At 36.3% G+C, this 26,580-nt stretch overlaps 1 protein-coding gene across 1 annotated transcript in view; it reads right to left on the bottom strand.

Annotated features, from left to right (window-relative positions):
- The window catches only part of Rspo3 (R-spondin 3), an 81,373-nt gene that overhangs the window by 46,128 nt on the left and 8,665 nt on the right, over window positions 1–26,580 (bottom strand). Inside the window, exons 2-4 of the mRNA XM_070011006.1 lie at window positions 6,650–6,841; window positions 4,759–4,905; window positions 59–256 (exon numbers count right to left, since the gene is read on the bottom strand). Of these exons, the coding sequence (XP_069867107.1) occupies window positions 59–256; window positions 4,759–4,905; window positions 6,650–6,841 (537 nt within the window). The remainder of the gene's footprint in view (window positions 1–58; window positions 257–4,758; window positions 4,906–6,649; window positions 6,842–26,580) is intronic.

The following is a 26,580-nucleotide window of genomic DNA, read 5'->3' on the forward strand; positions in this document are numbered from 1 at the left end:
TGAAATAGACATCTAATTATGAGAAGCCCAGCAAGCATATCTTGTTAACCGATCATACCTCGTTCTCCCTTCTGACACTTCTTTCTCTGCACTGTACACTTTCTTGTCTCACTTGTAGGAGGACACAGGTTACCCTTTGCTGAAGGATGCTGGATTATTTCTCGAACGCGTGTTTCAGTCCCTCTTTTGAAGCCACACGTTTTTCCTTTTTTTGTGCATTGACTCCAAGGACTCCATTCACTGGCCTCACAGTGCACTAAAACAGGAGAACAGAAACAGCCTTAGTTGATTTGCCATCACTACCAGATTGCTAAATCAGGAAAGGTTAGCTTTCAGCAACACTTGCCAAATCCTGAGGTTAAAATCCTGTAGATCAAAGTTGTAGATGTCTTAAATGAAAAACAAAGAGAATGCAAGAGGCAGAGATTAAATATTTTCAGGCTTTTTTGGTGCTCAAATCAGGCAAATTCATTCTTACATTGAGTTTGCTATTTCCTGTACTTTTTGTTCCAGGTTTCATTAACCAAGATACTATATTATATAGTTACTCACAATTGATCAGTGCTTTACAATTTCTAGAGCACTGTTGTAATTATTGAGTGATCCTTACCAGAGCTTGAGAAATGTTGTGATAGTTTGTTAAAAAATGGTTTCTCAAACGTCACCTAGAAAAGGTTTTCTCAAACTTGAGCATGCATCAAAAGGGCTAAAAATATTTTTTAGGTGAAACATTGAATCATATCCCTAGAGTTTCTGATCTAGTCGTCTGTGGTGTACCTGTCAAATTGCCGTCCTAATAATGCAGATAATGGTGATTTGTTGATACTGGGAACATCTTTTGAGAACCTCTGTGTTAGAATATGGTTGAGTGGAAAGCAAATGCAGGTTTTCTGGCCCACACTTGCTATTGTTTCCAATTTCCTATTTCTTGTTCTACTTGATACTTACATAGGACCAACTAATTAAGGTAAATTTCAGGTCAATTTCAGATAAGAAGCTGTTTCTAGAATTAACTTGAATGATCCCTAAAGGGAACTGATAGGACCTTTTTGAAGATTTGTTTTTGCAGGTTTGTTGTTTCACTTTTTTGGTACATAGTCATCCCTTCAATAATAGCTTAAGTTTTTTTTTTGGTGGGGGGGGGTCCGGTTGTGGGGCCTGAACTCTGGACCTGGGCGCTATCCCTCAGCTCTTCAGCTCAAGGCTAGCGCTCTACCACTTGAGCCACAGCGCCACTTCCAGCTTTTTTCTTTTTGCTTATGTGGTGCTGAGGAATCGAACCCAAGGCCTCATGCATGCAAGGCAAGCGCTCTACCACTGAGCCACCTTCCCAGCGCAATAGCTTAAGTTTTATAGCAAAGTTCTGTACTTCTGATTAGAAGAAATATAATAAAGTCTATTCTTTCTGATTTTGAAGTTGTCTACTACTATGTAGCCCAGTGTGTTCTCACTTAATCCTCCTGCCTAGCTTCCCAGTGCTGTGAGGAGAGGCTTAACTCCCCCATCCAGATGAAAAGTGCTGTTCTTTTATTTATGACCACAAAAGTTGCTTCCTTACAACAATGGAAACAGCTTACAACAACAACTCTTTAGAATGACACAAGACCCTCAGTCCTCATACCATCTCCTACTGTCTTCTGATTTGATGAATCATTATGTTAGAGCAGCATGTCTGATAATAAACTTGAGAAAAATAACCTAAATGTTTTAGAAATTTAAGGCCTTTCATGATACATTTTCCACAGGCTTTCCTAGTTTCTTTAAGGTACCTTTTATGAAACTCAAAGTTTGATAAAACTGATTAGATAAGTGAATTTGTTTCTATGACTTAATTGAGATTTAGTCAAACACAAAATAGTCTTGTGCTTAGCTTTGCCATTGCAATTTTGATTAAAGAGTAGGACAACCATGTCACTTGATACAGTCATTTCCAGGTTATGTCCATCTCATCTCAAAATTAATGATTGATATTAATGAATCTTTAACATATAGAAATAAAAAGTCTCCAAGAAAGCAAATGGAAAAGAAAGCCTTAAAATCATGAACTTCTACTTTGCCAGGTATTAATCCAATGCCAAAATGTTTTGTTAGTTCCAGGTAGATAGCTCATAGCCATGAGGACAAAATAGTTCTACAGAAATACTGTAGAATAAACTTACCATATTAGTATCCAAATAATGTTACCGGAAAATAGAAGACTGGAAAAATGCTAAAGGTGAGTATGGAGTGATTTAAATTAAACTTAGGTAGGTCACTATATGAACAATGTAACTAGAGTACTAATTAGTTAAGAGATAAGTAAGAAAAAGAATTGTTTTCTCTGGATTTCTCCTCTCTCGTTTATGAAGAACAATTTTCACACTGGCAATCCTTAAGTACTCACCAGTGAAGTAAGCATGAGCTCCCAGACCCTAGAGATGGCTATGCTGGATTTGATCATCAGTCTGAGACAGAGTAAAGTGGATATGGAAGAAAATTGAACTGGAAATCCTACCAATAATGGCCTACCCATGCCATTTATTCTTTTGTTCTAATTCTTTTTTACTCGCTGCATGGGTCCATAGATAAGATTGCAAGAATGTATTAGCTGCTGTTGGGTATTGGCATTGGGATATCTCCTCATGCAAGAGGAAGCAAATATCTGAAGCACACAATGGAAAGATTGAATCCAGTTGGGTCCAGAGGATGCTTACATTCAATTTGACCTGAAAAGCATGGAGAGATAGTTTGTGATATACATCTTTCATGCCAGCTCTATATCAGAGCAATATCTTCCCTGCTAGTGATCAGTACATCCAAGTTAAAATGATACAATGGTGTAGATCATAGCAAAGGGTAACACGTTGTGTTGGGTGACCAATGAAGAGCCAAGCACAGGAGCTAATCATAGCACAAACGTACAGTATGTCTGTGGGGCCAACAGTTCTTTCTTTCTTTCGTCTGTCGTGGAGCTTGAACTCTGGGCCTGGGCGCTGTCCCTGCGCTCTTCAGCTCAAGGTGAGCGCCACAGCGCCACTTCCGGTTTTCTAGTGGTTTATTGGAGAGCAGAGTCTCATGGACTCTGGCTTTGAACCATGATGCTCAGATCTCAGCCTCCTGAATAGCTAAGGATTATAGGCGTGAGCCACCAGCGCCCGGCTAGTTTCCCCACTTCTTAAAGGAACAAGCTGAAAGTCTTTGTGTAAGAGAGCAGGTCATAATTTTCCCTGAAAATTTGGGCCAAACCTATATGTGTTATGCTTTTAGGATAGATACCATCTTGTGGGAGACAGCATTTTGGAGTAAGCAGCAAGAGCCAGTCCTAAAGAAAGATTCTGATTTACACTACTACTGTGTCCATCTAGTTTGTACCTGCAAAATGAACCAAAGATATCCAATAACCTTTGCACAGCTAGTGTCTACTTTAAAATATTGAAACTGATTAAATTTGTGTAGTTTTATTGATAAATGGTTTTAAAGTCTAATCCAAAAATGGCAACTGTATGATGGTCTCTCTTTCAAAAGAACACTGATAAGTTTCACACAAATAGCTTCTTAAGAGTGAATACTATACCTGCAACAACTAACAAAGTTTAAATACTTTTTCTTGAATTAAGAAACGCCATAATCCTTTGGTAATAAAAGCTGAATTTCTGTCCTGGAATATTTAACAAAGTGTTTCCTCTTTTTCCACTACTTGGAACTATTATGTCTAATCATCAGACCTCAGGATATATAAAAGCGATGAACTTGAAGTGCTTTCTCATGTACCTTTTACCCTTTCCCAAGTTGTTTTTCTGTTTTTATTGACTAGATAAAAGATTTTTTCCAAAGAGAGCCATGAACTGATTCAGTATTTTTTCCCCAATGCTTCTGAGATTAGCCTTGAAATATCAGCTAATTTTTTTTTAGTCTATCAAAACCATTGTTCAGAAATCAAAGGTTGAAGTAGGTTTGAAATAGTCAAGCCACCACCTCATAGTCATTACACCAGCTCTTTAGGTCCTGGTGGAACTGTACTGAGGGAACCCTGGGGCGGTCCCGGAGACTATCTTGTACTGAATCAGGAGGGTTTTTGTGCACACATGCCGACATCAGGACAGCTTCAAAGGCTCCTGCAGTTATTGCCCAAGGGATTTTGAGCTTTCCTATGCTGTTTTCCCATTTGGTTTAGCATCTGCTCCCCAAGTGTTCATCAAACTCATAGCTCTAGAAGCTGCACAACCTTTAAAAGAGGGAAAACATAGCCTGACAGTGATCTGTTATTTAGACAAACAACTTGTCTGAGAGACCTCCCCTCCAGGAAACCCAGCCTGCAATTAATCAAACCCTAGCACTGTGTCTTCTGTCAGTTTGAGTGAGCCCCAAATCCTCTCTTTCTTGTTTCCAAGTATCTATGCAAAGAGAACCAGTACAGAGCATATCAAGAGAAAATGTCTCCTCCTTGGAAAATAACTTTGGTTATTGGTTGAGATGAAGCCTAGGTGTTTTTGTCCTAAGGCTGCTTCCTATTGTTGATACAAAATAAATTTCTATAATGATCAGAATAGTTTGAAAAATTGTCATCTGTCACTAAGAAATAATGGTAAGTTACACTCTGACTCATGCTAAGGCTCTAGGGATGCTTTTATGATTGTATGTTTATAGAAGATGAGAGAGCCTCTTACAGCAGGTTTCTCAGATCCTTGTAAATTAGACTTTGAGAAGCACCTTCTTGGAGACTGACAAAATCCTCTGAGTTGTTTCTCATCTATTCTAAATCTAAGAGTTCTTGCTCACCAATACTGACGCACTCCATGGTGTGGTTGTTAGCTTCCAACCCTTCGGGGCAATTGTCAAGGCACTTTCCAAGATGTAAGTAAAATCCACTTTTACACTTTGTGCAGAAATTTTTGTTGAAACAGGTATCACAGTCAGCTTTGCATTCTGAAAAATATAAGTGAAACATGTTTTCATGATCCTCTCTAAATTATGGTTGACCATATAAAACAAACACTTGGGAGTAAAAGTTATTTTGCTAAACTACATTAAGCGTTTCTCAGCCATGAAGTGGATTTATAGCAGTTGTTAATTTCAAAATCTTTATACCAGTTGCTGAATCAATTTTTCTGTTTGGGTATAGAATCTGAAATATTCAGAGCATGCAATTGTGCTCAAGAAGGTTCACATTTTGAATCTTCAGCTTAGGGATGGAGATGCTACCAGGAAATTTTATGTCAATATTTCAATGTTTCTAGTCTCTGGCATTTTAGATAAGGAATAGTCAACCTGTATAATACATTATATATATAGATATATATTATTTGTGTGTATGTGTAGTGTGCATGTATATATACAAAGACAATGACTATAAAATGAAGTATTGATTGGTATAAAGTGAGAATGAATATGTTTCTATATAACTTTAGACACTGCTTTTGCATTATTCTTGAGGACTCTTTTCAAATTCAAAACATATTTCATTATCCACTCTAGGTGGAGCATTATTCTAGCTACTGATGGAAAGGAGTATACAAGCAAGGAAGGAACCGCCTTCCACAGAAGTTGCATTGTAGGAAAATAAGTAGTACGTGAAAACAATAGTTGACTCTTACCAGGTGATTAGTGTAAACTAAAAATAATTACAAGGGTTTTACAATATTGAGTCATTTAAACTTTACCATAATCCAATGACGTGGTCTCTGTTACAATTTCCATTTTTCACATAAGGTAAATGGATTTCCAAAAGTTTATGTAACTAGCCAAGAACCATAGAGAAGATTGTTTTGTTGTTTGTTTGTTTTAAATAAGGCAGTTTGGTTCTAGTGATAGGTGCTCTGGAAAACAACAACAGCAACACTAATAATAAAAGGAAAAGGCAGGAAAAGAAATGGGGAAATTGACTGATAAAGGGGATAGGTAATGGTTATTTATGTAAGATTGTCAGAGTGCCATCTTTGAGAAGGTAATATAAAAGAATGAAATAAGAGAGCTAGCAGGGAAAGGTGTGCACAAACAACTTCAACAATGCCAGAAGGGCCAAGGTAGAACAAGTATTGAAGGGTTTGATGTGGGCAGATCTAAGAAGGGCAGTAAGGCTGGTGCAACATGGGGGAGCCAGAGTTGTAGCTCATGGTTAGATAGTTTTAGGCTATGAGAGATAGAGCTACATGTCATGTTTGGAAATAGTAATACTCTTGAATTTACATTTTGAAAAGTCAGGTGGTCTTCCGTGTGGAGAGCAGACCTTTTGAATTCCATCGAGATACTGCCAGAATTTGTTTTCAAATGATAAAAGAAACGTCTTTAGCTATACTGGAATCTTTCAGGAGCCCAAATTAGCTACGTTGATGTTCCAAGTTAAATACTTGAATTTTATGATGGTATTTAAAATTCTGATAGTATAGATACATGTAGTGTTTTTCTATAGGCTCAATGAGTAATAATCATCTTCCCAGCCTTAGCTTTTACATCTTAAAATAAAAGTCGAAGAAAATATGAGTATGTTTTGAAAGTTCGTGGTGGTTTTTTTCTATCCTGAAGGCTGAGTATGTGTACACAGAGGTTCGCCTAAATATGAAGTAAGCACTTTTATTTAGTTAACATTCAATATCCCAGATATCAGAGGCCATTTCAATCTGGTAAAGTCCCCAAGGATGAGATAAAAATATAATGTTGTGTAGGCACTTACTTGTACACTTATTTATATCTGGATATCGAGTTCCATAATATCCACTTGGACATGAAGAGAGACACACTCCTATTTGCTTCATGCCAATTCTTTCCAGAACAAAAAATAGTCTGGGCTTACATGACAAACATCCATTGTAATCTGAACAGGTTGCACAGCCTCCTTGGCAGCCCTGGCTGACGCTAGGATGCACTGAAGAACAAATGCAGAAATACAAAGCACAAAGGTTAACCGTATATACATACAGGCAGACAGATGTTACATAGCATTTGAGGACAATGCATACACTTCTTTCATTAACTTATGAATTTGGGGTTCTAAGTGGATAAGGTGTGACTTTGTTTTTCTTCCTTTTTTGTGAGCTTGGCTGTCTCTTATACATATAGTGCCTGTACTCTCAAAATTAATAAAATGTGTGTATTTAAAAACTGAGAAATGTTTGGCTCAAATCATTTATAGAAAATATATGTAAATTATTCTTATTAACCCAGCACCCTGGGAAATAAAGGGTTGGCAGTTGTGCTCATTTGTACATTGAAATGGATACATTACACTTATGTGTAGTAGGTTTTTCATTCATGTAGCAGATAAAAAGGATGCCTCTAGTTTCTTCAGCAAACTAGGGCTTAAGTACAAACTAGGGCTTAACCTGAGCAAGGCCACTAAGATCCAGAATATGTATTTTCCACTATGGCCTACTAAAAAGACGATTTTGCTCTTTGATTCTATTAACTGTGAAACTGTACTAGCTATTTACTACACTTCAATACATCCTAGAAATATTTCTTCTTATGTGGGTTTAATAATAATCCATTCAATTTGATATAAAGGTGAAAATGTGATATATAGATCTGACCAATAATGAATCAGATGTGAGTGTGTGGTTGTTTATGTTCAGTATTCTATCTTTTTGGAAATAAATCTCATCATTTCTCTGCTCTCATTTCCCACATAATCAAGTGAAAAGCATATTTGGTGAGTATGTACTTGTCTTACCTGAGGATCTTTGCTACATATGTTCTTAGCTTTACAAGGGTCGGCAATGCATGAGGTATTTGTTCACTAGTAAGTATGGACAATGTAACCAAACATTTGAGAGACTTGTGTTTTTTGAGATTGAGGTTTTCCCGCCACTTAACCTTCTAGGACCATTAACTATGGATGATTGCACAGAATCTGCTAATGAAGAGGCATCTATCCTGTAGCTGGTGTTGGGGATGATTTCCACTCTTAAATGTGTTCTCTAGTGGCACATAATGCCAACCTTTCAGGAGGCATATAAAGAACAATAATGCTCCTTTGAGGACCAGAGGTTGATGCACAGGAATCTGAAAGCATCCCAAAATATAATTGCTGTCTTTTAGGTGGTGAAAGGTGAAATCTCTCATACACCTCCTATTATCTGCGCGCTGCTATTATCTCTATGGGTATGTTGGGTTATTAAGTTCTTTGAAAAACACAAAATCTTCCCCTCCCCATCTCTGTTGGAAAGTACCCCAAACACTATAGAGCTATACTAGAGGGTTGCATGGTTTAGCTGCAGAGAGGTCACTCAGTTGACCATCATCCTCTGCCTGGAGGAGACCATCTCTGAGTCAACCACAGGAACCACAAGCAGCTCATTCTCATTCCAAGACATTTTGTAAATAAACTGAGGAAGCGCGTGGGGGAAGGGAAGTCTGCTTTTCCTGTACATGCTCTTTTGTGGGACGGCCCGTCCTATAAAGTGGCACAGGAGGTTTAGACATTATGGGACCTGGGAGACTTGTAAGTGAAAACGGCCTTCGAAGTAACAGGGTCATTTTTCATGCCAGGAACTCCACATTGGAGACTTACAGAAAATGTGTGCATATTTTAAGCAGGGTAACACCCTCCAAAAGGCAAAGGCAATAGAAATTTATAGACTGAGAATCAATCAGTATCCATTTGAAGAAGTTAGATATGTAGGTAAAAACCAGTAGCACTTATCCATGAGAATTTTTTAAATGGAAACATGCGCCTCATTTGAAATAAAATTGCTTCTAATTTCAAGGCACTATGTGACTTAGAGTTCCATGAAGATGGGTGGGATTTGCTCATGCAGAGGTGCCTTTGACACTGAAATATAGGCAGTAGTAGAAAATACACAATTGGAAATTTTATTACCCTGAAACCTTTGTTAATTATCAGTTGTTAATAAAAACACGATATGTACTTACAGCTTCAAATACTGACATTCCTTAAGGTAAGGACTTGAAAGCCATTAAAAAAATCACCTTTTTTGGAAGTTTTCAAACTTCTCCAAAAGAGATGTCTCTTTTGGAGCAGTCATGATTGACAGCTTTTTCTCTGAAATTATAACACGTGCTGGAATGCCATGCTCAATTTTCTCTAAAACTTGTACTAGTGAAACAAAGCAAGTCAATGCTGGGATAGAACAACTCTGTTTGCCTTTTGCATAGTTAATCTTCATAGGAAAAGGTCTTAAAAACATGAATTTTCGAAAAGTCGAAAAAGACCCGCTTGTCCAGCTTCCCAGTGAATATCTGTGTTGGTCAGTTAATTTAAAAAAGTCAGGTAATGAATTTTGAAAGCAAATGATGGCAAACTAGCTCCTCAAAAAAAAAAAAAGGTGAGTGGTAGCTGCTGCAAGTGGTGAGAGAAATTGAGACAATCAAGTTTAGTGTCTATGATTTTATATTCTCATGGTTGAGAATTAACAACTCCTTTGTTGTGCTCTGTATAAGGATCACTCAAATTATAGTCAGAATTACACAACTAGATACAAATTTCCCAAACATCATCTTAAGGCAAGAGCTTTTACTTTTTATATGGAAACCACAGAAAACTTTGGTCTGGATTGACCGTAATAACTCTTTCAGTCATAAACTCTTGATTCTCAAACAGAAAATAGAATTTTACTTTTATTATGCTTCTTCCTTCTCTTTTATTTTCGAAAAAGGAAACATTCTAATAAAATAACTTTATTTTATATTCTGAACTTCTTTTTCAAATAACATTTTCTATTATTTAATAAAACTATAATATATTGTATATTAGTGGAAATCAGAAAGGTAAGGGATGTTTCCTATATCTAAGATTTCAACTTAATCTTAGAAAATAAGTTGGCCTTTTCTTGGCACATACATAGCCGTGTAGGGCCAGAGGAGGAAACACTACAACTTCACAAACAAGAGAAAGGAATGAGTTTGACACAACTGGTGCATCAGTAGTGAGAGAAGATCTAGCTAGGAAAAGACTAGATCTGGATTATGGAATGCTTTGTGAGACATGCCAAGGATGCTATTCTATAGATATTGAGTCTTTCAGTCTAACAAGTGATAGGATGAGATTTCTGTTACAAAAGGGCTTTCCTTGCAGCAAGGTAGACTTGGTACTTGGCTGATTGCAATATAACATATAATAGAGGTATTGCACATGAGGCATTGCATTGTGGAGAGCAAGGGATGCACATTCTAAGGATAGTCACAAGGTGAAATCCACCAAATCTATAGACCAAGTGAATGGAGAATGATTAAGATAGGGGATTTGAGAAGGTATGTTATTTTTTCTGGCCAGTAAATGGAGAGAGGTCTATTGGGGAGAGAAATCCACAGGTGAAAGTTTAGGACAAGGTATATGGAACACAGAATCACTAGTTTTCAAGGACAGAACTTATCTTGGATTGGCTATTGGGGATGTATATGGGATGCTGTGTTGGTGGCTGTGGTGGTGATATAGTACTGATGCAACAGTGCCTAGAAACTTGCTGCTGTTATGCGTTAATGTTAATAAAATATCCAGTTTAAAATGGTATCAGAGCACTGCTACCATACACAGTCTTTAACTTCTTGTTTTCAATGTTTATGATGCATCGAATCAATTACAGTGTGAGTACTAAATTCTATTTCTGTAACAATTGAAGTTAAAGCTTCAGGGATTTGCCTTACTTAGTTCCCTTCTAAGGCTCAACTGTAATTCTGCTGCCATCAATTACATTGCTATGTGAAAGAAATTCATTATTAAATATGGTCCATCACCTCTGGTAGTCATATATTTGCAGTTAGAGAACTTCTAGAAATACAAAATATAAGAGACTTTAGGCTAATAAATCAGGCCTGATGGGATGTAAAGAAGATGCTTAGTACATGAAAGTAAATTCTTGATATCATGATTTAATTAGAAATTAAATTAGTAATTAGAAATTAATATATATATATATACACATTTGATAAAAGTCATTGTAAGCCAACCAAAGAACCAGCTAACCAATCAACAAAAACCTATGTCAAATCTCCCTAAAGCATTCTTTACAACATTTACTGGGCACTCTTCTCTATGCCCAGGTCTTTGCAGAAAAGAAAAGAAATGTGTAGAATTCCATCATCAAACTTACGTTTCTTTTTATTTTTCTTCCAGTCCTCTCCTTTTAGAAGGATGTTCACATTAAATCTAAGTTTCTTGAGGACAGGGGGGGTCTAGTTAGTTGGACAATTTCTTGGTAACTTTCTTGATAAATCTCAGAATTAACAGACAATTACCATTTATTGCACAGATTCTCAATGGAGACTTTGATTATTGAATGGATTTTTAAGTAACATCCTATATTTCTACTTTTAACATAATAAAATGTTAGTAAAGTAAATATTTAAGAGAAACAACCTACAATCTTTGACTTTCAGTGGGTTGTATGTATGAATATCCGATTAAACAATCAGGCACAAAATTACATGGTGAAGATGTTTAATTATGAAACAAATCATTCAAAATTAAGCAATAAAAGATTTTCTAGATGTAATCCATTTAACTAGAGAAAATGTGGGATTTTTTTCTAGACTAAGTCAGAAGACACATTTCTACTATAACTTGGGGTTGGATTGTTACAGAGTCATATTTGAGTTCAGAGTAATGTTACAGTCACTGAAAATTAAGGGATATTTCATGGTTCCTCTGGAATGCTTGAAAATGTTCACTTTAAGAAAACTAACATTAAAAATTCGAATTACTTGGCACTTCTCTTTCAAATTTGGTTGAGTCAAGAAAATGTTGAGAATCATGCTTTTTGTTTATTCATAGCTTAAAGCTTCCAAGTTAGAACAGACAAGGTCTCCACAGCATTTAAGCAATTCAGGAAGTTAGGTAGAATGATTAAAATATATACAAAAGGCTTCTTGAATAAATATGATTACATATTGGGATACGATATTCTTTTACATTCCAAAGCTATGACATCTGGATGAACAGAAATTTATTCATAGTCTTCTATTGCTATTGCTAATAATTTGTTGAAAAGCCACATGTTTAAATAGATCTTAACACATAGATTTGTTATTTTTGAAACTTTCCTTATTATTTGATAGTTTTAATACACTAGCTCTTAACATTAAGTAAGTTAAAGCTCACCTCTTATTTAAATGTACAAATGTAATTTTATATGTGTTCATTTGTATATACATATATGCATCTACATTACATATATTTGCATGCACACTCATGCACATACCCACTACATATTCTACATATTTTCTCCAAGGCAATAGCACAGACATCAATTCACCTATAACTTTTAGGACCGCATACTCTGTTACATTTTTTTGTGCCACTGAATAAATCTATGTGAAAGTTTGTGCTGCCATGAATGTGCTCACAGTCTTCTTAATGCTCAGTGAAGAACATCATCACTGGCTGCTGAACATAGCCCAAATGGTGACCCACAATTATTATAATATGGGGAAATATACTGTTTTTCATGGAAGTGATTTCTTTGAGAACTTGGTAAAGCTATTTTTTTCTGTTACCAAATAATACTTTCCTGAAGGGAGTCTAATATTTATATTCTATAAATACTTCAAAACAAAACCACAGCTATAAGCCAAACCTAACATTAAATAGCAATTAGTTATTCTTACCACTAAAATCAAGTCAGCTGGAAATATTAAGAACATGACTAGCAAATGATAGTAGCTGTAAAATTCCTGAAATCTAAAATATGGTGAATACTTGGTTGCTAGAACTGAACTTTGTTGCAAGACTATATTTTACCTAACCACATGTTACAAGACCAGGACTAGAAACGAAAGGGATGGAAGAGGGTTTTTTTTTGGGGGGGGTCCAGTCGTGGGGCCTGAACTCTGGGCCTGGGCGCTGTCCCTCAGCTCTTCAGCTCAAGGCTAGCGCTCTACCACTTGAGCCACAGCGCCACTTCCAGCTTTTTCCTTTTTGCTTATGTGGTGCTGAGGAATCAAACCCAGGGCCTCATGCATGCAAGGCGAGCGCTCTACCACTGAGCCACCTTCCCAGCCCAAGAGGGTTGTTTTTTTATATGAACATACTAGAGATAGGATTGCATTATTTAGCAAAAAGTTAGGAGATTCCACTCTCATTCATGATACGAAAAATGGGAAAGAGGATGAAACATCTAGTTTCTGGGATCATTATATTATATTAATGATAAGCAAGTAAACAAACACTTATAGATTGTAATGAATGATGTAAGTAAAATAACATGTAAGACAAAGGAGTTACTTTGAGAAGCTGTAGTAGATACAATGGTCACAAAGGGGTTTTTGAGGTTATTGAGACATAGAGCATTTGAGTCAGCCACAAACATCTGAGGAAGGGTCTTCTGGGTACAGCCCCTGCAAGTGGAAAGGTCTTGACTGTAAGGATGAACCAGACATGAAGATAAACACAAGAGGAATCCATGAGGCTACTGGTCTGTGGGTGACACGAGCTAAGGTTAGAGAAGGAAAGTAGACCCTGATCCCACACACCCTTCAGGAATGAAACAGCTTAAGCGCATGGAGGCTGTATCTGAGCCAGTATCAGGAGGAAAGGGAAGAACACGTGTGGCCTGAAACAGTATATTCACTTTAATTTCTCTTAATTTTATGGGTCTGGGAACTGAACCAGCGTGTTATGTTCTACAAACTATGTTCTCTTATTAATTTTTATATTAGAGGAAAATGTTCTAGCTAGTAACGAACTTGGGAATTTATATTCAGATTCCAACCTTTGAAGAGACAGTGCATCAATCCACATGTTTTTTACTCTTGGGAATGTTGCCTTTCTCCTCTGTTTCTTCCCATTTCCCATCAGCAGTAATTTTAGTTTAATTTGGGACTTTAAAATTTCATTTGTCTTTTACTGAAGTGTGTGTGGGTGTGGAAGAAAAATAGGAAAGTTGTGAAACTTATAAGAGGTCATAAGAAGAAGGAATAAAACATTTTAAAATTCCAATCGTTCATTTTCAAAATCTTGACATTTCCAACATGTATTGAGACAGTATAGAGTTTAGAACAACAAGACTATGTTTTTCATATCTAATACGCATTTTTGAGTAAGAATTTCAGCACTGTTTATTAATTTATAATCCATGGGCTCATTTCAATGTTGATTCTTAAGAAGTAGTGGGTTTTTTTTTGACTAGCCAGTCAACTACAGCTGCAAAGATTGTACCAAAACATTTGCAGGATAAACAATAGGAGTAGTTTTCCTAACCCAAAATAGAAACATCTATAAAGTTAATACACTCTGTGATGGTTTAAAATGTAAGGTACTGAATCAGCATCTCCAGCTGTTGCTAAGGGAGGAAAGCTTCTTCTTCTCCAAGTGGCCACGTTCCCAAGTGGAGGTGAATAGAGGACAAGAGGGGGCAGGGAGGGGGAATGGAGACCCAGATTCTGTAGGGAGCCAGGAGCTGTTGATGAGTTAGTGGGTGGTAATAACAGCGTTTTTCGTGAGACAGATCCAACAGTGTTCATCCAACAGTGGGAAACATTGTGTGCTCTGGTCTGGCTAAGAAAGCCAGTCTTTTTTTTTCTTCTAAGGGGAGAAATAATTAGAAATCAACATAAACAGAAAATGTGATAGTTTAATAGTCATGAATCTGCATGGGTGTGAGTCCATAGCTACTAACTTCACATTGGATGAAACAAACTTATGTTTGTGCTAAAAAACAAACTCTACTTTGTTATATTATGAATAAACTTGTATCTTCCTGCCACATAGCATGCGAAAGTAGCATATCTGATGGCTAAAAGACTTAGCATAAGCAAACAGCAGGCAAAGCCTTGTGGTATTTTAACAGGCACAAAAAGATGTACAAATACTGGGCATACTATTAAAAAGCCAGTTTATGAGTCACATCCAAAGTTCTGAGCAGAGAGAATTAGTGCATTTTTCTCCTACATTCATAACACTTGTGATGGAAGAGAAAAATATATGTGCACTTTTGTGAGTATGATGTATGCTTGTATGTGTTGACATAGCTCACACACGTCCACCTCATTCAGAAATGATCTCTGCACACTTCTCAGAGCACAGGGGCAGGTTGGAAAGCACTCTTTCTAAATTCATGGTTTTGAATCCAAGTTTAGAAATTTTCTAGCCAAATACCAACAGTTACTTCTTAATCTAGCTATTCATTGAAAAAATTAACACCCATACCCTGCTAGTTAGTGAACATACAAAGATGAATAACACTGATTATCTATGTCAAAAAATTTGTAATCTATCTATTTAGACAAAAGTTGCTTATGCTCTTGTGTCCAGGCCTTCCCTATCTGTCATGTAGATACATCTGCTTGATATATTACTGAAGATATTACAAAGAAGCCTTCCCCATCTGCCATGTAGATACATCTGCTTGATATATTACTGAAGATATTACAAAGAAGATGCAGTAAAATGCTACATGAAGCACCTAGAATTCCTATAGGTAACTCATTAGAACTCCAAAATATATACAGCACTTTGTTTTACTCACGAGCAGTTCGTGTTCCATCTTCATCAGGTGTTTGAGGCACATTTAGTCAATAATAGCAACTTTCAAAAACCTCTAAGCAATAACAATAGCTCTCTAGAAACAGAGCAGATGCGGATGCTTGCTTGTAATGTAGGAGATTAGGCAAGTTAGGGAGCCAGAAGCTCAATAGTTAGCAAGGTTATAAGGATCACAAACAGACTTTAATGAGTTTCACACATATAATACTATGGGCAAGAAGGCCCTGGGTTTTTGGCAACTTGCTGAAGAAAAGCACCTATTTCACCTGACTAAAATGTACTGGAATAGAGCAGAGATCCAAAGGTCTATTCCATGGCTCCAAAGCTCACTCTACTGTGTGCCAAGGGGACCCAGAGTATTTGTTTAAAATCCAAGTGCCCAGGTTCCCCTCTCAACAATTTTCATTTGGAATTGGAGATGGTGAACTTACAAGCAGCACTCCTGGTGAATCTGATGCTGGTGATTCAAATGATATGTTTACAGTATTGCATCATTACCATCAAAAATATGTATCTATTCAGCTATTGCTGGAATCAGTCTTTAAGGGCCTGATCACACTGAGAGATGAAACATCACTCAAGAATCCTGCAGTAGAGTTAGCAAATCAACCTTTTTACATTCTAAAGTTTGCAAATATATAGATTAGAAGCTTAATGCAACAGAAAAGATTTGAGAGTGGTGAATATAATGGTAGAACTTGAAAGGAACTCAAAGCACTTTTGCACATCTATGTTTTTCCAACTGAGAAATCTGAGACTCACATAATTAGTTCCCCACTACTAGAATGGTAAACCATTGGAACTGTTGTGGGATCTAGTGAAAACTGTCTTCTAGAACCATGTTCTTCGTAATGTCTAGCAAAATAAATGTCCTGATGTTTGGGGGGACACTTATACAATTATTTTTTTGTAATATTTGTTAAAATATTCTCTTATATATAGCCTCAGTCTGCCTATCAGAAAATTCTGCTCCCATTCAGAATATCCAGTAAATTTTCTTCTTCTCAAAAACAACAACAACAAAAACACCCCAAAATCAAAAACCATTGGTATCTACTTCTTTCCAATGATGAACTCACACATGGAACAGGACCATAATGATATGCTAATTCAGTTAGATTCTTACGCATAACAAAGATTTCCTTTAATCTCCATGCCTTTATAGCCTGTACTTCCAAACTATGCAATATTAGACACTTCAGTTGGGGATGGGATATAAGGAGATTGTGACAATGAAGGAAAAGCCATGGAGTTTTATAGAAAGGTAAAATAAATATCTCTCTTCCATTCCTGTTCAGCTATACCTGCTTCCTAGCCTTAAATACTGCATGAATGGATTAGCATCTCCAAATATCTATCTGTCAAATGATTGGGGAAATCTGTTCTATGTACTTTAAAAGGATACAGGGAAAAAAATCAAATAAGTGAATGATAAGAAAGTATCATTCTGCATAAATTTATATCAATGTAAACTATTGATAATATAAATGATTAGTCATATTATCAATAGAAATCATTATTAAATATAGACTATTATGATTGTACCATAGTATATTGATATAAATTATTGTGAGTATAATGATATTTTACTTGCTTAGGGCCAGATCTGAAGCTTCCTTATCCCCAAGAACAGAATAGATATGTCTTTGCTGAGAAAACTGGCAACTTAATAAGAAAACTGATCATATGAAGAGAGTTTTTGCAACTGATTCATTTTTTAATGATTCCCTATTACAAGTCATCTTAAATTAAGAAAAAGGCTGTTATAATTTTTTAAGGTTTGACCTGTACTCTTCTTGCAGTAAGGAAATAGATTATGAAATCAATCCTCAGCCACTGAACAGATAATTTTCTTTGAAGGGACCATTAATTAAGGAAATACGAATTCAATTGCCACAAGATCCACAGAGTACTTCTCTGGAATGTCAGTTTCTAGAACCATCTGTGCTTGGGGCCACAGAATGGCCACAAGAAAATTTCTCCTAATGTCGTCACTGCAATGTGACTTCAATCAAGTTAAATTCTTCTCTGGACTCTCTTTTTCTGCTTCAGGAACATGCAGGGTTATGTTGTACACATGGTTTCCCAAATTCTTCCTAGCTATCGAAACATACGGTTTATCTTAAATATGTGGTAGTATCTCTACTCTCGTACTTTCTGTCTTAGAAAATGTCACCATTCAGTTGCTAGAAGCAGAAATTTAGGAATGTTATTCATTGTGGTCTCCAGTCACTCTTTGCTATGGATTCAACCATCTTAGTGAATGTCTTTTCCTACTACCTCAACTATTACCATTTAGCATCTGGAGAGATCTAGAAATAATAGCTGAAATCGTATTGGGCTCCTACTTGAAGAAGAGCTTGAAAGCGCATTGCACTACCCAATCTGGCAATTAGCCTGCTTCATTCTCCCTGGGCCTCTGCTTCTGTTTCACTTGGTGCTATGGCATGCAAAGAGAGAACTGTCTCTCCTTTAAACCTCCTTTGGCCTCCTCTGTAACAGGCTTGATGAAAAGCAGAGGGTCACAGAGAAACTGTTCATTAAGTCAGCAGAACTAAGTATGCATCTTGGATCTACCATTTTCAGGTTAGTTTCATCTGCTTTTTTCTCTGTTTTGAGCTTTAATTTATTCACTTATAAAATAGTCAACTCCGTATCATACAGTCATGGGGATGGTTACGTCAGAGAACACATGGGGAAATAGCAAATTTTTCCTTTCAGAAGACAAATTATTTTAAAGACTGACTTTCAGCAATTGACATCTTCGGGGCGATCAACTAATGTTAGGAAAGGTCTTCAACAGAATATGACAGAAGAAATCCAAATAAATTGTGATGTGCGTTTGCCAAACTGGTGCTTTAAGTAGATAGGATTGTATGTTCCATCTAGTAATCAAGGGGTTACCATAAAAGGTTTGAGAAATGCCTTGGACAGATGAACAAAAATGCACTATTTTTAAACATACAATATTTTAGTGTTTGTTTGGTAAAAGTAATTCCAGCTAATGAACGAGTGTGAAAGTTCAGCTATCGAAATCAATGTGCCAAAAATGGAAATTCTTCCAGCCAAACTATGCCACTCCATTACAAGCTTTACCTAACAATGCCAACTACGTTTATAGTGTGCATAGTACACTTCCTATGATTGTCACAAACCTCATGCTAAGTGATGACTCCTATTCATCGGTCGTCAATCTGGAGACAAGAAAATACTGGGAGGCCTAGTAAATTCCAGTGTTTTTAGCTGCTCTTCCTTCTACCTTCCCCTTGTGCTCCCCCAATGCTGCTTAGGATTATTGTTTTCCAGAGGGAAATACAGTTGTGGATTGGGTTATATGTAAGCACTCTATGACACTTACCAATTTTTCTTACAAGAATCTAGGACAAAAGTATAACTCAGATGGTATCATGTTTGAACTTAGATACCAATTTGTGAGGCAAAGATTAATTTTTAATTCTGGCTTCATAGTTTCATATTTTAATCCCTAGAGATGATACGAGGGCAGATTTCAGGCGTGCTTTAGTTACTTTTTATAACCATCATACATTAAATATTCTACAAATAGATGTTCAACAAATGAAGAAATTTATGGTGTTTTAAGGTTAAATTTCTTTTCATTTTTTCCTCCTGACAATATTTGTTTTCTTGTTCTCTTTCTAAAGATGGACTGAAAATTCCAAGAAAGAACAAAGAGAAACTTACTTTTGAATTCAAGCCCTAATTCCACATTCTTGACGCTTTGACAGACAAGTATCTAAGGTTAGAACATGCTGCAAGAAGGACAAGTTTGTTGATCTTTCTGCTGGAGAGACTTCAAGATCAGTTTCCTGCCCTCAGACAAATAAGAGCCAGAGTGCCATTAGAGTGCATGCAGCTCACTCACAAACTAAATGATTTGTCTAGCTATATTGAAACATACAAGTTTGAAATTAATCTACCTGCCTTCTAAGTATGGGATTTTTCTGTATCCTAAACTCAAGATGGCATAGGTTTTAAAAAAAGAATATGAAATAAGTGAATCTCCTGCAATGAAATTTATAGTTTCCATACATGTACCATTGTTCTTTCTTCATAAATTATATGTACAAGATTCAGGGTGGAAACCAATTGAAAACTCATAGTGAATGGTGGCAACCATATATTTGAAGCAAATGAGGAACAATTAAAATCACATTGTAGATATTTTACTGTTATTTATATAGCTCTGTGTGTGTGTGTGTGTGTGTGTGTGTGTGTGTGTGTGTGTGTGTGTGTGCATGAACACACACGTGCACTCAAGCCCTGGGGCTTGAAGTCAGGGCCTTACACTCTTACCCAGTTTTCCTGTCATACCTAGTGTTCTACCATGCCATGCCACCAGCCTGGATAATATCTGTCTTATATATGAAAAAAGTCTTACTGTAAAGTTAAAGAACACTTCATAGAGAAGAAACACATAGAGGACAATGAGAAAACAGATGGTTACTTGTCAACAGTTTTTGTATTTTCCTACAACCATCTAGGGAAGGAGGTAATAGCTGTGTTGAAGGATGTTAACCCTAGAAGCATCAATACTGTGGAGTGAATGTAAAGTTCAGTCATTGAAATGTCTGATGGTTTAAATTGCTTAGCTGTGTTATCCCTGATCTTGTCTGTCTTCTATATCCATGGGTTCCACACCTGTAAATTTTTTTACTTTTATCCTTTAGTAGTTGTACAAAGGGGTTTCAATTAATATGTAAAATTTTGACTAGGCTGCATATTGACCAATGTCATCCCTTTCATTTTTCTCTTCCATCTCTCACTGCTCCAAGAATACTTTTTTGAATACTAGGCTCATCTTGTACAGATCTTTTCTGGTTTCATTGTTCCATTAAAAAAGTGTAACAGCTACTTTCTCAGCATTTACTCTGTATGGGGTAATTAAGTGATGATTTAAGTATGCTGAGGAGGTGCATAGGTTATATGCAATGATTGTGGTATCCGAGGTGGGTCTTGGAGCCAAACGCCTGTGGACATGGAGGGAATGAAGACTATATAACAATCCCCTGAAGTTGCTGTCACCATGAAAATCACAGTAAAGGTTGATCTGGTGAGCTTTCACTCCCTGAGGCTTAAGCTAGCCTATTTTAACAAGAGATATTTGGTATAAGCATTATTGGCCAGCCATTATCTCTCTCAATCAATACTGAATATTGATATAGAAACCAGAGATTGTGTCAGGTCATATCTCAGATGTGTTCCTTCACTTCCATGAACACAGAGTGAAGGAGCTGAGGACCATAGTTGAATGGGCGTGGTGATAAGATTTATAATCTACATTAGTAGCTAACATTTACTCATTTGAATTTAAGTGACCTCCTTTTCTCTTCATTCTGTGAATATTTAACAATATCATTTGTATAGTGACTTGAAAGTATATTTGCAGTTTAAACTAGAATGCAAATCATTCTCGTTCTTTCCCTTCTTTTTCTTTTAGTCTTTTCTTCAGTACAAAGTATTAGAATTTGTGCATCAGACAGCATTAGGTTTGCTATTGCAAACATTAATAAGATCTATCATTTAGGAGTAGTTACTTTGTTTAATCTCTAATGGAAAAGATTTTTCTAAATATTTACACTAGAACAGTTGTCAGAATGAATCCCGCAAATTGCTGGCTTGCTCCCAGAGAGAGCTGGTGGAGAGTGGAGGAAAGGAGATTCTTGATCATATAATTTTAAGCAGCCCTAGAATTTAAGGGAGCTGCCTGTTAGAATAAGAAGAGTTTGTATTAACAAAAAAAAAAAAGGGACTTCAGAGTGCAGAGCAATTCAAGTAAAGCATTTGAACAGCCACTTTCGTTTATTGCTCTTGTAAAAATGAGTCTCCATTTGCTTCAGGTTTAAAGAAAATGCATTAGATAGATTTCAGAGACTGAGTAAATAAATTGTCTATCAGGAAAGAACTTGTATTAGAAGTGTGAAGAACTCCAAACTTAGTGGTTTTCTCAGTAGTGCTTCTCAAAGTGCTTAACACATAGTAGTGGCGTTGTTTTCTTGAGTTAGTCATTATACAAAAGGTAGATGTTAGGAAGACAACTAAATTCCATCACTGTAAATGCAGCTGCATCTTGTAAATTAATTTGTTTGTTCATCTATTTTTTCCTTTGGAGTATTCTTAAAATCAAGTACACAACTCAGCGGTAGTTTAGCATTTGAAGAGAGAATCAGGAAGTGAGCTCAGCTATGAAGGGTGAAGAAAATATCCTGTTCTGGAAAATCTTGGCAATTTTTATTTGAAATGTCTCCTTATCTCATGAGCCTACACAGTGTTTCTGCCCAACAGCCCATGAATTAAGTAGTTTGTCTAAAAGCATTGCATAGAGAGCTCTTGAATTGTACACTTGCCTTCTAAAGCAAGAACAATACATTAAATTCAGAGGCAAAGAGTTTTAACTAAATTTCTAGAATGTCAATGTGATTATCTATGGATACTGAAGATGATTAAGAGGTGTTTGAAACAGTATGGAGTTCCATTTATGGGAACTCCCTCTTACCAAACTAGAAATATTGAAGTATTGGTACATGGGGCTACAAGTGAACCAAGAGTTCAGTCCTTGCGAGTGAGCACTACATGATGATTATACTAGAACTATGCATTAGTGTGATCCCACAAGCTTAATTGGCCCCAAAGTTATCCCCCTGATCTCCATGAAAAGTTTGGAGAGTTTGTTCTTTCTATGAGGGGTAAAGAGTTATTATTTTGTGAGTGGTATTAAATGAGTACATGATTTTAGGCCAAAGGGACTGAGGATACCATTTTTGTGCCTTGTTTGTTCCTTCCAAACATGTAATGAGGGGCATTTGGACTCGGGATCAAAACTTTCATCAGAACTTGAGAAATGAAATTACATTCCATAAGAAACAAGCATACAGCTCCTCAGCATGTGCTCAATTGCTTTGTAGCCAGGCTCTTTTATTGTATCCCTTTTGTATATTATGGCAGAAACCATATGTCATCAGTGGGTATGGTGCCAGCAGACACAGTTCAAAGTTTTGCAGCTGAATTAGAACAAAAGAAAGAGGATTTTTTATTCCTAGAAAACTTTATGGTCAAATTCAAAATTAAATACTAAATATATTGTTCTGTATTGCCTTAATGATAGGCAAGTCAGCTAGGCGGTTTACACAGTGCTAGAGATTTCCAGTTGTCAGAAAAAGAAGGTGAGTTCCTCTTTTTATTTTTAATATAAGCAATGTCATCCATCTACATGTTTAATCAGCAATCTGGTAGTCTAAGCTTCAAGTAGTACTGAAATATACCTGAAATACTTAAGTATTCTGAATCATCAGGAAATTTGAAAATTTTAAGGCAGTGACCAGTTGGATCTTTAGATTTTTGTTCAATTAAAGGACCATCAAGTGAAGTGATAGAATATGTTTTCTGGGTATTTCAGACAAAAGCAATGGTTTCAAAGGAAAAGTTTCATCTGGATAATGAAGCACAGTAATATTTGTGCTTCTTGATTCTGTTTTTATAGAAAGATTCAACAATCTTTTATCTTCTCATGCAATGAAATTTTAAAATGCTAGCCACACGTATTTGTGGACAATTTTTACTTAGTCATTTACTAGCACTGTATTTCCAAAAAGCATCATTTTAAGCAAAAGAAATCATCAGTTTACTCATTGCCTTTTTGTAGCTCTGGAGATTTTAGAACTCTTGTCATTCCACTAGCTACTACATCTTCACATTGCCAAATGTTCATTCAATAATGTCATATAATTTACATTGACCTGAAACTGTTTACAAGGATTCTGTCCCATCCTTTTCCTTCTTGGTCAGATGGTGCTTCTATGAGACTTTTCACTAAAATCCTAGGGCTCTTTTTATCTGCTCAGGAAGGAGGAGAATGTTCTATGATGATAGCAGGAGTTCTCTATGTGGGCTTTGCATTCATGCAGGCAGACAGGTGGTTTATGAGGCCAGTGATGTAGATTATGCATGTACTGCTGGCATGTTTCCATCTCTTCATGTATAGGACGAATGACCTATTGCAAAAAAAATTAGTGGAAAACCATTGTTTTCTGGTGGATTTCCTGCTCTCTGTAACTCATGATTGCTTCCAGTCCCGAGGGACAAGTAAAGAGGTCTGACCACGAAGCAATGGCTCAAGCGTGCTATGATGACCCTTCTCCAAAGGAGCCTGGCTTTCTTCAGTCTAATTACTTTTGGCAATTGTGGTTATTGGGATTTGGCCTAGTGACTCATTGGAACCCAAATTTTCCCAAAGAGCCCCCTTAACAAGCAGAATTAAATCTGACAGGAAGCCCAGACTTCCACCTCACTTTTACATGGAGCTTTCCCTGATTTATGTCAAGGTTTGAAAATTCTTCATGGACTAGGAAAGAATAATAAACAGGATTTAATGAAGATAACTTCTCAAAGAAGAGCACATTAGCAATGTAGTAAAAACATCCATGAATAAATGACCTACCACAAAACTTAACCCATTACAATAGAGTTGAAAAACCATGCTATTTATAGAAGTTTTACTGATCCCTGGTAGTCAATCTAAAGAGAATCAAGAATTGTAGAAAAGAACGTGTATTTCTTTTTAGGCAGTTTCCACATCATTAAGATTTTCCAAACACCAAGGAGGATGCTAGGGTGCAATACCCATCATCTAGGAAGACGAAAACAAAAACAGTTGTTTATTATTAAGTAGCTTTGGAAAAAATAGTGCATATGGCTAGAACTCCATCTTCCTTCCACAAATGAGCCATTTACTGCCTCCCTCCCACAGAAACATACTCACTCATAATTTGTATCTCTCCTAAAGATATTGGGAAAGCAGTATCTGCTAAATTCACAGTCAACTCTTACATTGTGCTTTTTACTTTTTTTATAGACTCTTTGTCTGAGACATTACTGGGTCAGAAGTTCTGTCTGCCTACATCAGAACTTCAAGTTTATCAATACTCTATTGGTAAATAGTATGGGGCCATCAGATTGGTTTATATTTTAAGCTAGTATTTAGTCAAGTGATACATATCTCTTTTATTCCCATATTTCACACAAGTTTGTTCTGTCTAATCCTCATAAAACAGGCATGGTTTTCAACAGCTCCTCAGTTGCAAGGGTTACACTTGAATTAAAGTTCTAACAGTCTTTCTTAGACTCTGCTCCATTTTACAATCACCAGAACTAAACTATTAAAGTGAGGATATTCAGTCTTCATCCCCAGAGATCATTTCATTTGGTTTAGGGTGAATTCCAGGGATTTGTATATTTTGCTAAACATCTCTAGATGATTACAGTATGAACACAGCATTGAAAACCATCATACTAAGGTTCATAAAGCAAAAATTCACAGGGGAGGTGACTATTAATGCTCATGGCAAAAGTAAGATAAATAACAGATTTTTATGAAGCATCATAAAGATAACTTTTTGGATAACGAAAACTAGCCAGTTAAATATCTATTAAGGTTGTAAATAACATGGAAGGGTTTTGATATTTAACTACAAAATTATAGACTTTCCCCACATCCTCATGCCTAAATAAATCTTCTCTTAGATTTGTACACCATACTTGGGATGAATACTTTTAGAATATTTCAAAAAAACCATACAATCCTATTGCTTCTAATGACTGTCAGCAACCTTTTTTGTGTGTGGAAAACATCCTAAGTAAGTTCAAGTAAAGAGAGGATAAATAACAGAGGAAATAATAAGATATGTGTAGGGTGGAATACTTGAAACTAGAAGCAACCTACACAGTAAATATTTTAAAAAGTTGTTTGTCAGATGAAGAACAAGAAAGAATGAATAAAGAAGAGAATCCAAGAGAAAGGAAAAAGTAAGGTGGAGTTTGAGAAAATGCTCCAAGGATCGCCTCAAGTTTGAATTCCATTACTTGGGGTAGAATGATGGAAACAAGGAAAGGTCAGGGCTTTGGAGACTAAGTCCAAGGCATCAATCCACCGAGTGGATTGGCTGAAGTGAGTCTATTGGTAATTCCTTCCAGGGTGGGTATGGCAAATGAATGACATCACTTTTGCAGAGGATCCAAGAGTCTTCTACTCACAGGTGAGTAAAACATGAAAGTGATTAAAGCAACACCTATCCTACAACTTCCTTTAAAAAGACAAAATGATGTGCAAAATAAAATATGAAGGAATATAATGGTGGCCTTGAGAGCTATGAAGCAGTAGTTTGGTTGGAGGCACTTACCACATTTTGACCTATTATTTTACCCTTTATTGATGAAATAGAATGAAATACTTCCTTTACTTGGACTACAGCCTTTGCCACGATGACCATATGAGATCTCTTTGCACAAAACATACAATGAGAATGTAGATAATGTAACAGTGAGAAGCAATGCTTTTTAAAGCCAATTATATGTTTTTTAATTAACCAAATGAGCATATGTTAAGAAAACAGTGTTCTAAAATAAGCAGTTCAAAATTCTCTTATTTTATACTCTGTGGTGGTGGTTTGTGTTATGTGGTTATAAAATGGGGTCTGCTGTACCACTTTGTCTCAGGAATGTGCTTTGTATTGGGATATAATTATAAATATGCTTACCAGCTAGTTTTTTGGGGACAATTTTCAAAGTGACTATAGAGGACTGTGATATTTGTGCATTTACTTAGAAAGGTGTTTGAAGGAATGGAAATCTAGTCCATGCCTCTGCCAAATACTCAGAAGACTAGAATATATTACTTTTTGATATAGAAAACATGAAATGAATAGAAGGAATAAAAAAACAGAAAGATATTTTGTGCCTGGATTTACATGAGGCTGGGAAAATCTTCAGTGAGGATATTGTTGTTGTTATTTTATTTTTTGGCAGTATTGTCCTGAACTCAGGAATTTATGCTAGCTAGTCAAGCATTCTAACATGAGGCATGCTTCTAACTGTGACGTTGTAAGGTATGGTATGGACTAAATTCATTCAAGTCCCGAGCATATATTTTTGAGAAAACTTCTTTAAAAAAGTATATTGCTGGCTTCCATTTAAAATAAATACTAGGTCTAAATGTCATGGTCCAATAATCATTTTTTACAGTGTATAGAAATTTTTGTTTTAGTTACATAAAGTTTGCCAAGTTTTCTTATGAGCTGTGGCAACATACTTCATAGGTACTTTATTATTATTTTTTTTTGGGGGGGTCCGGTCGTAGTGCCTGAACTCTGGGCTTG

The sequence above is a fragment of the Dipodomys merriami genome, unplaced genomic scaffold (genome assembly GCF_024711535.1).
Source record: "Dipodomys merriami isolate MVZ:Mamm:240054 unplaced genomic scaffold, mDipMer1.0.p SCAF_8, whole genome shotgun sequence".
In the NCBI taxonomy this organism is placed as follows: Eukaryota; Metazoa; Chordata; class Mammalia; order Rodentia; family Heteromyidae; genus Dipodomys; species Dipodomys merriami.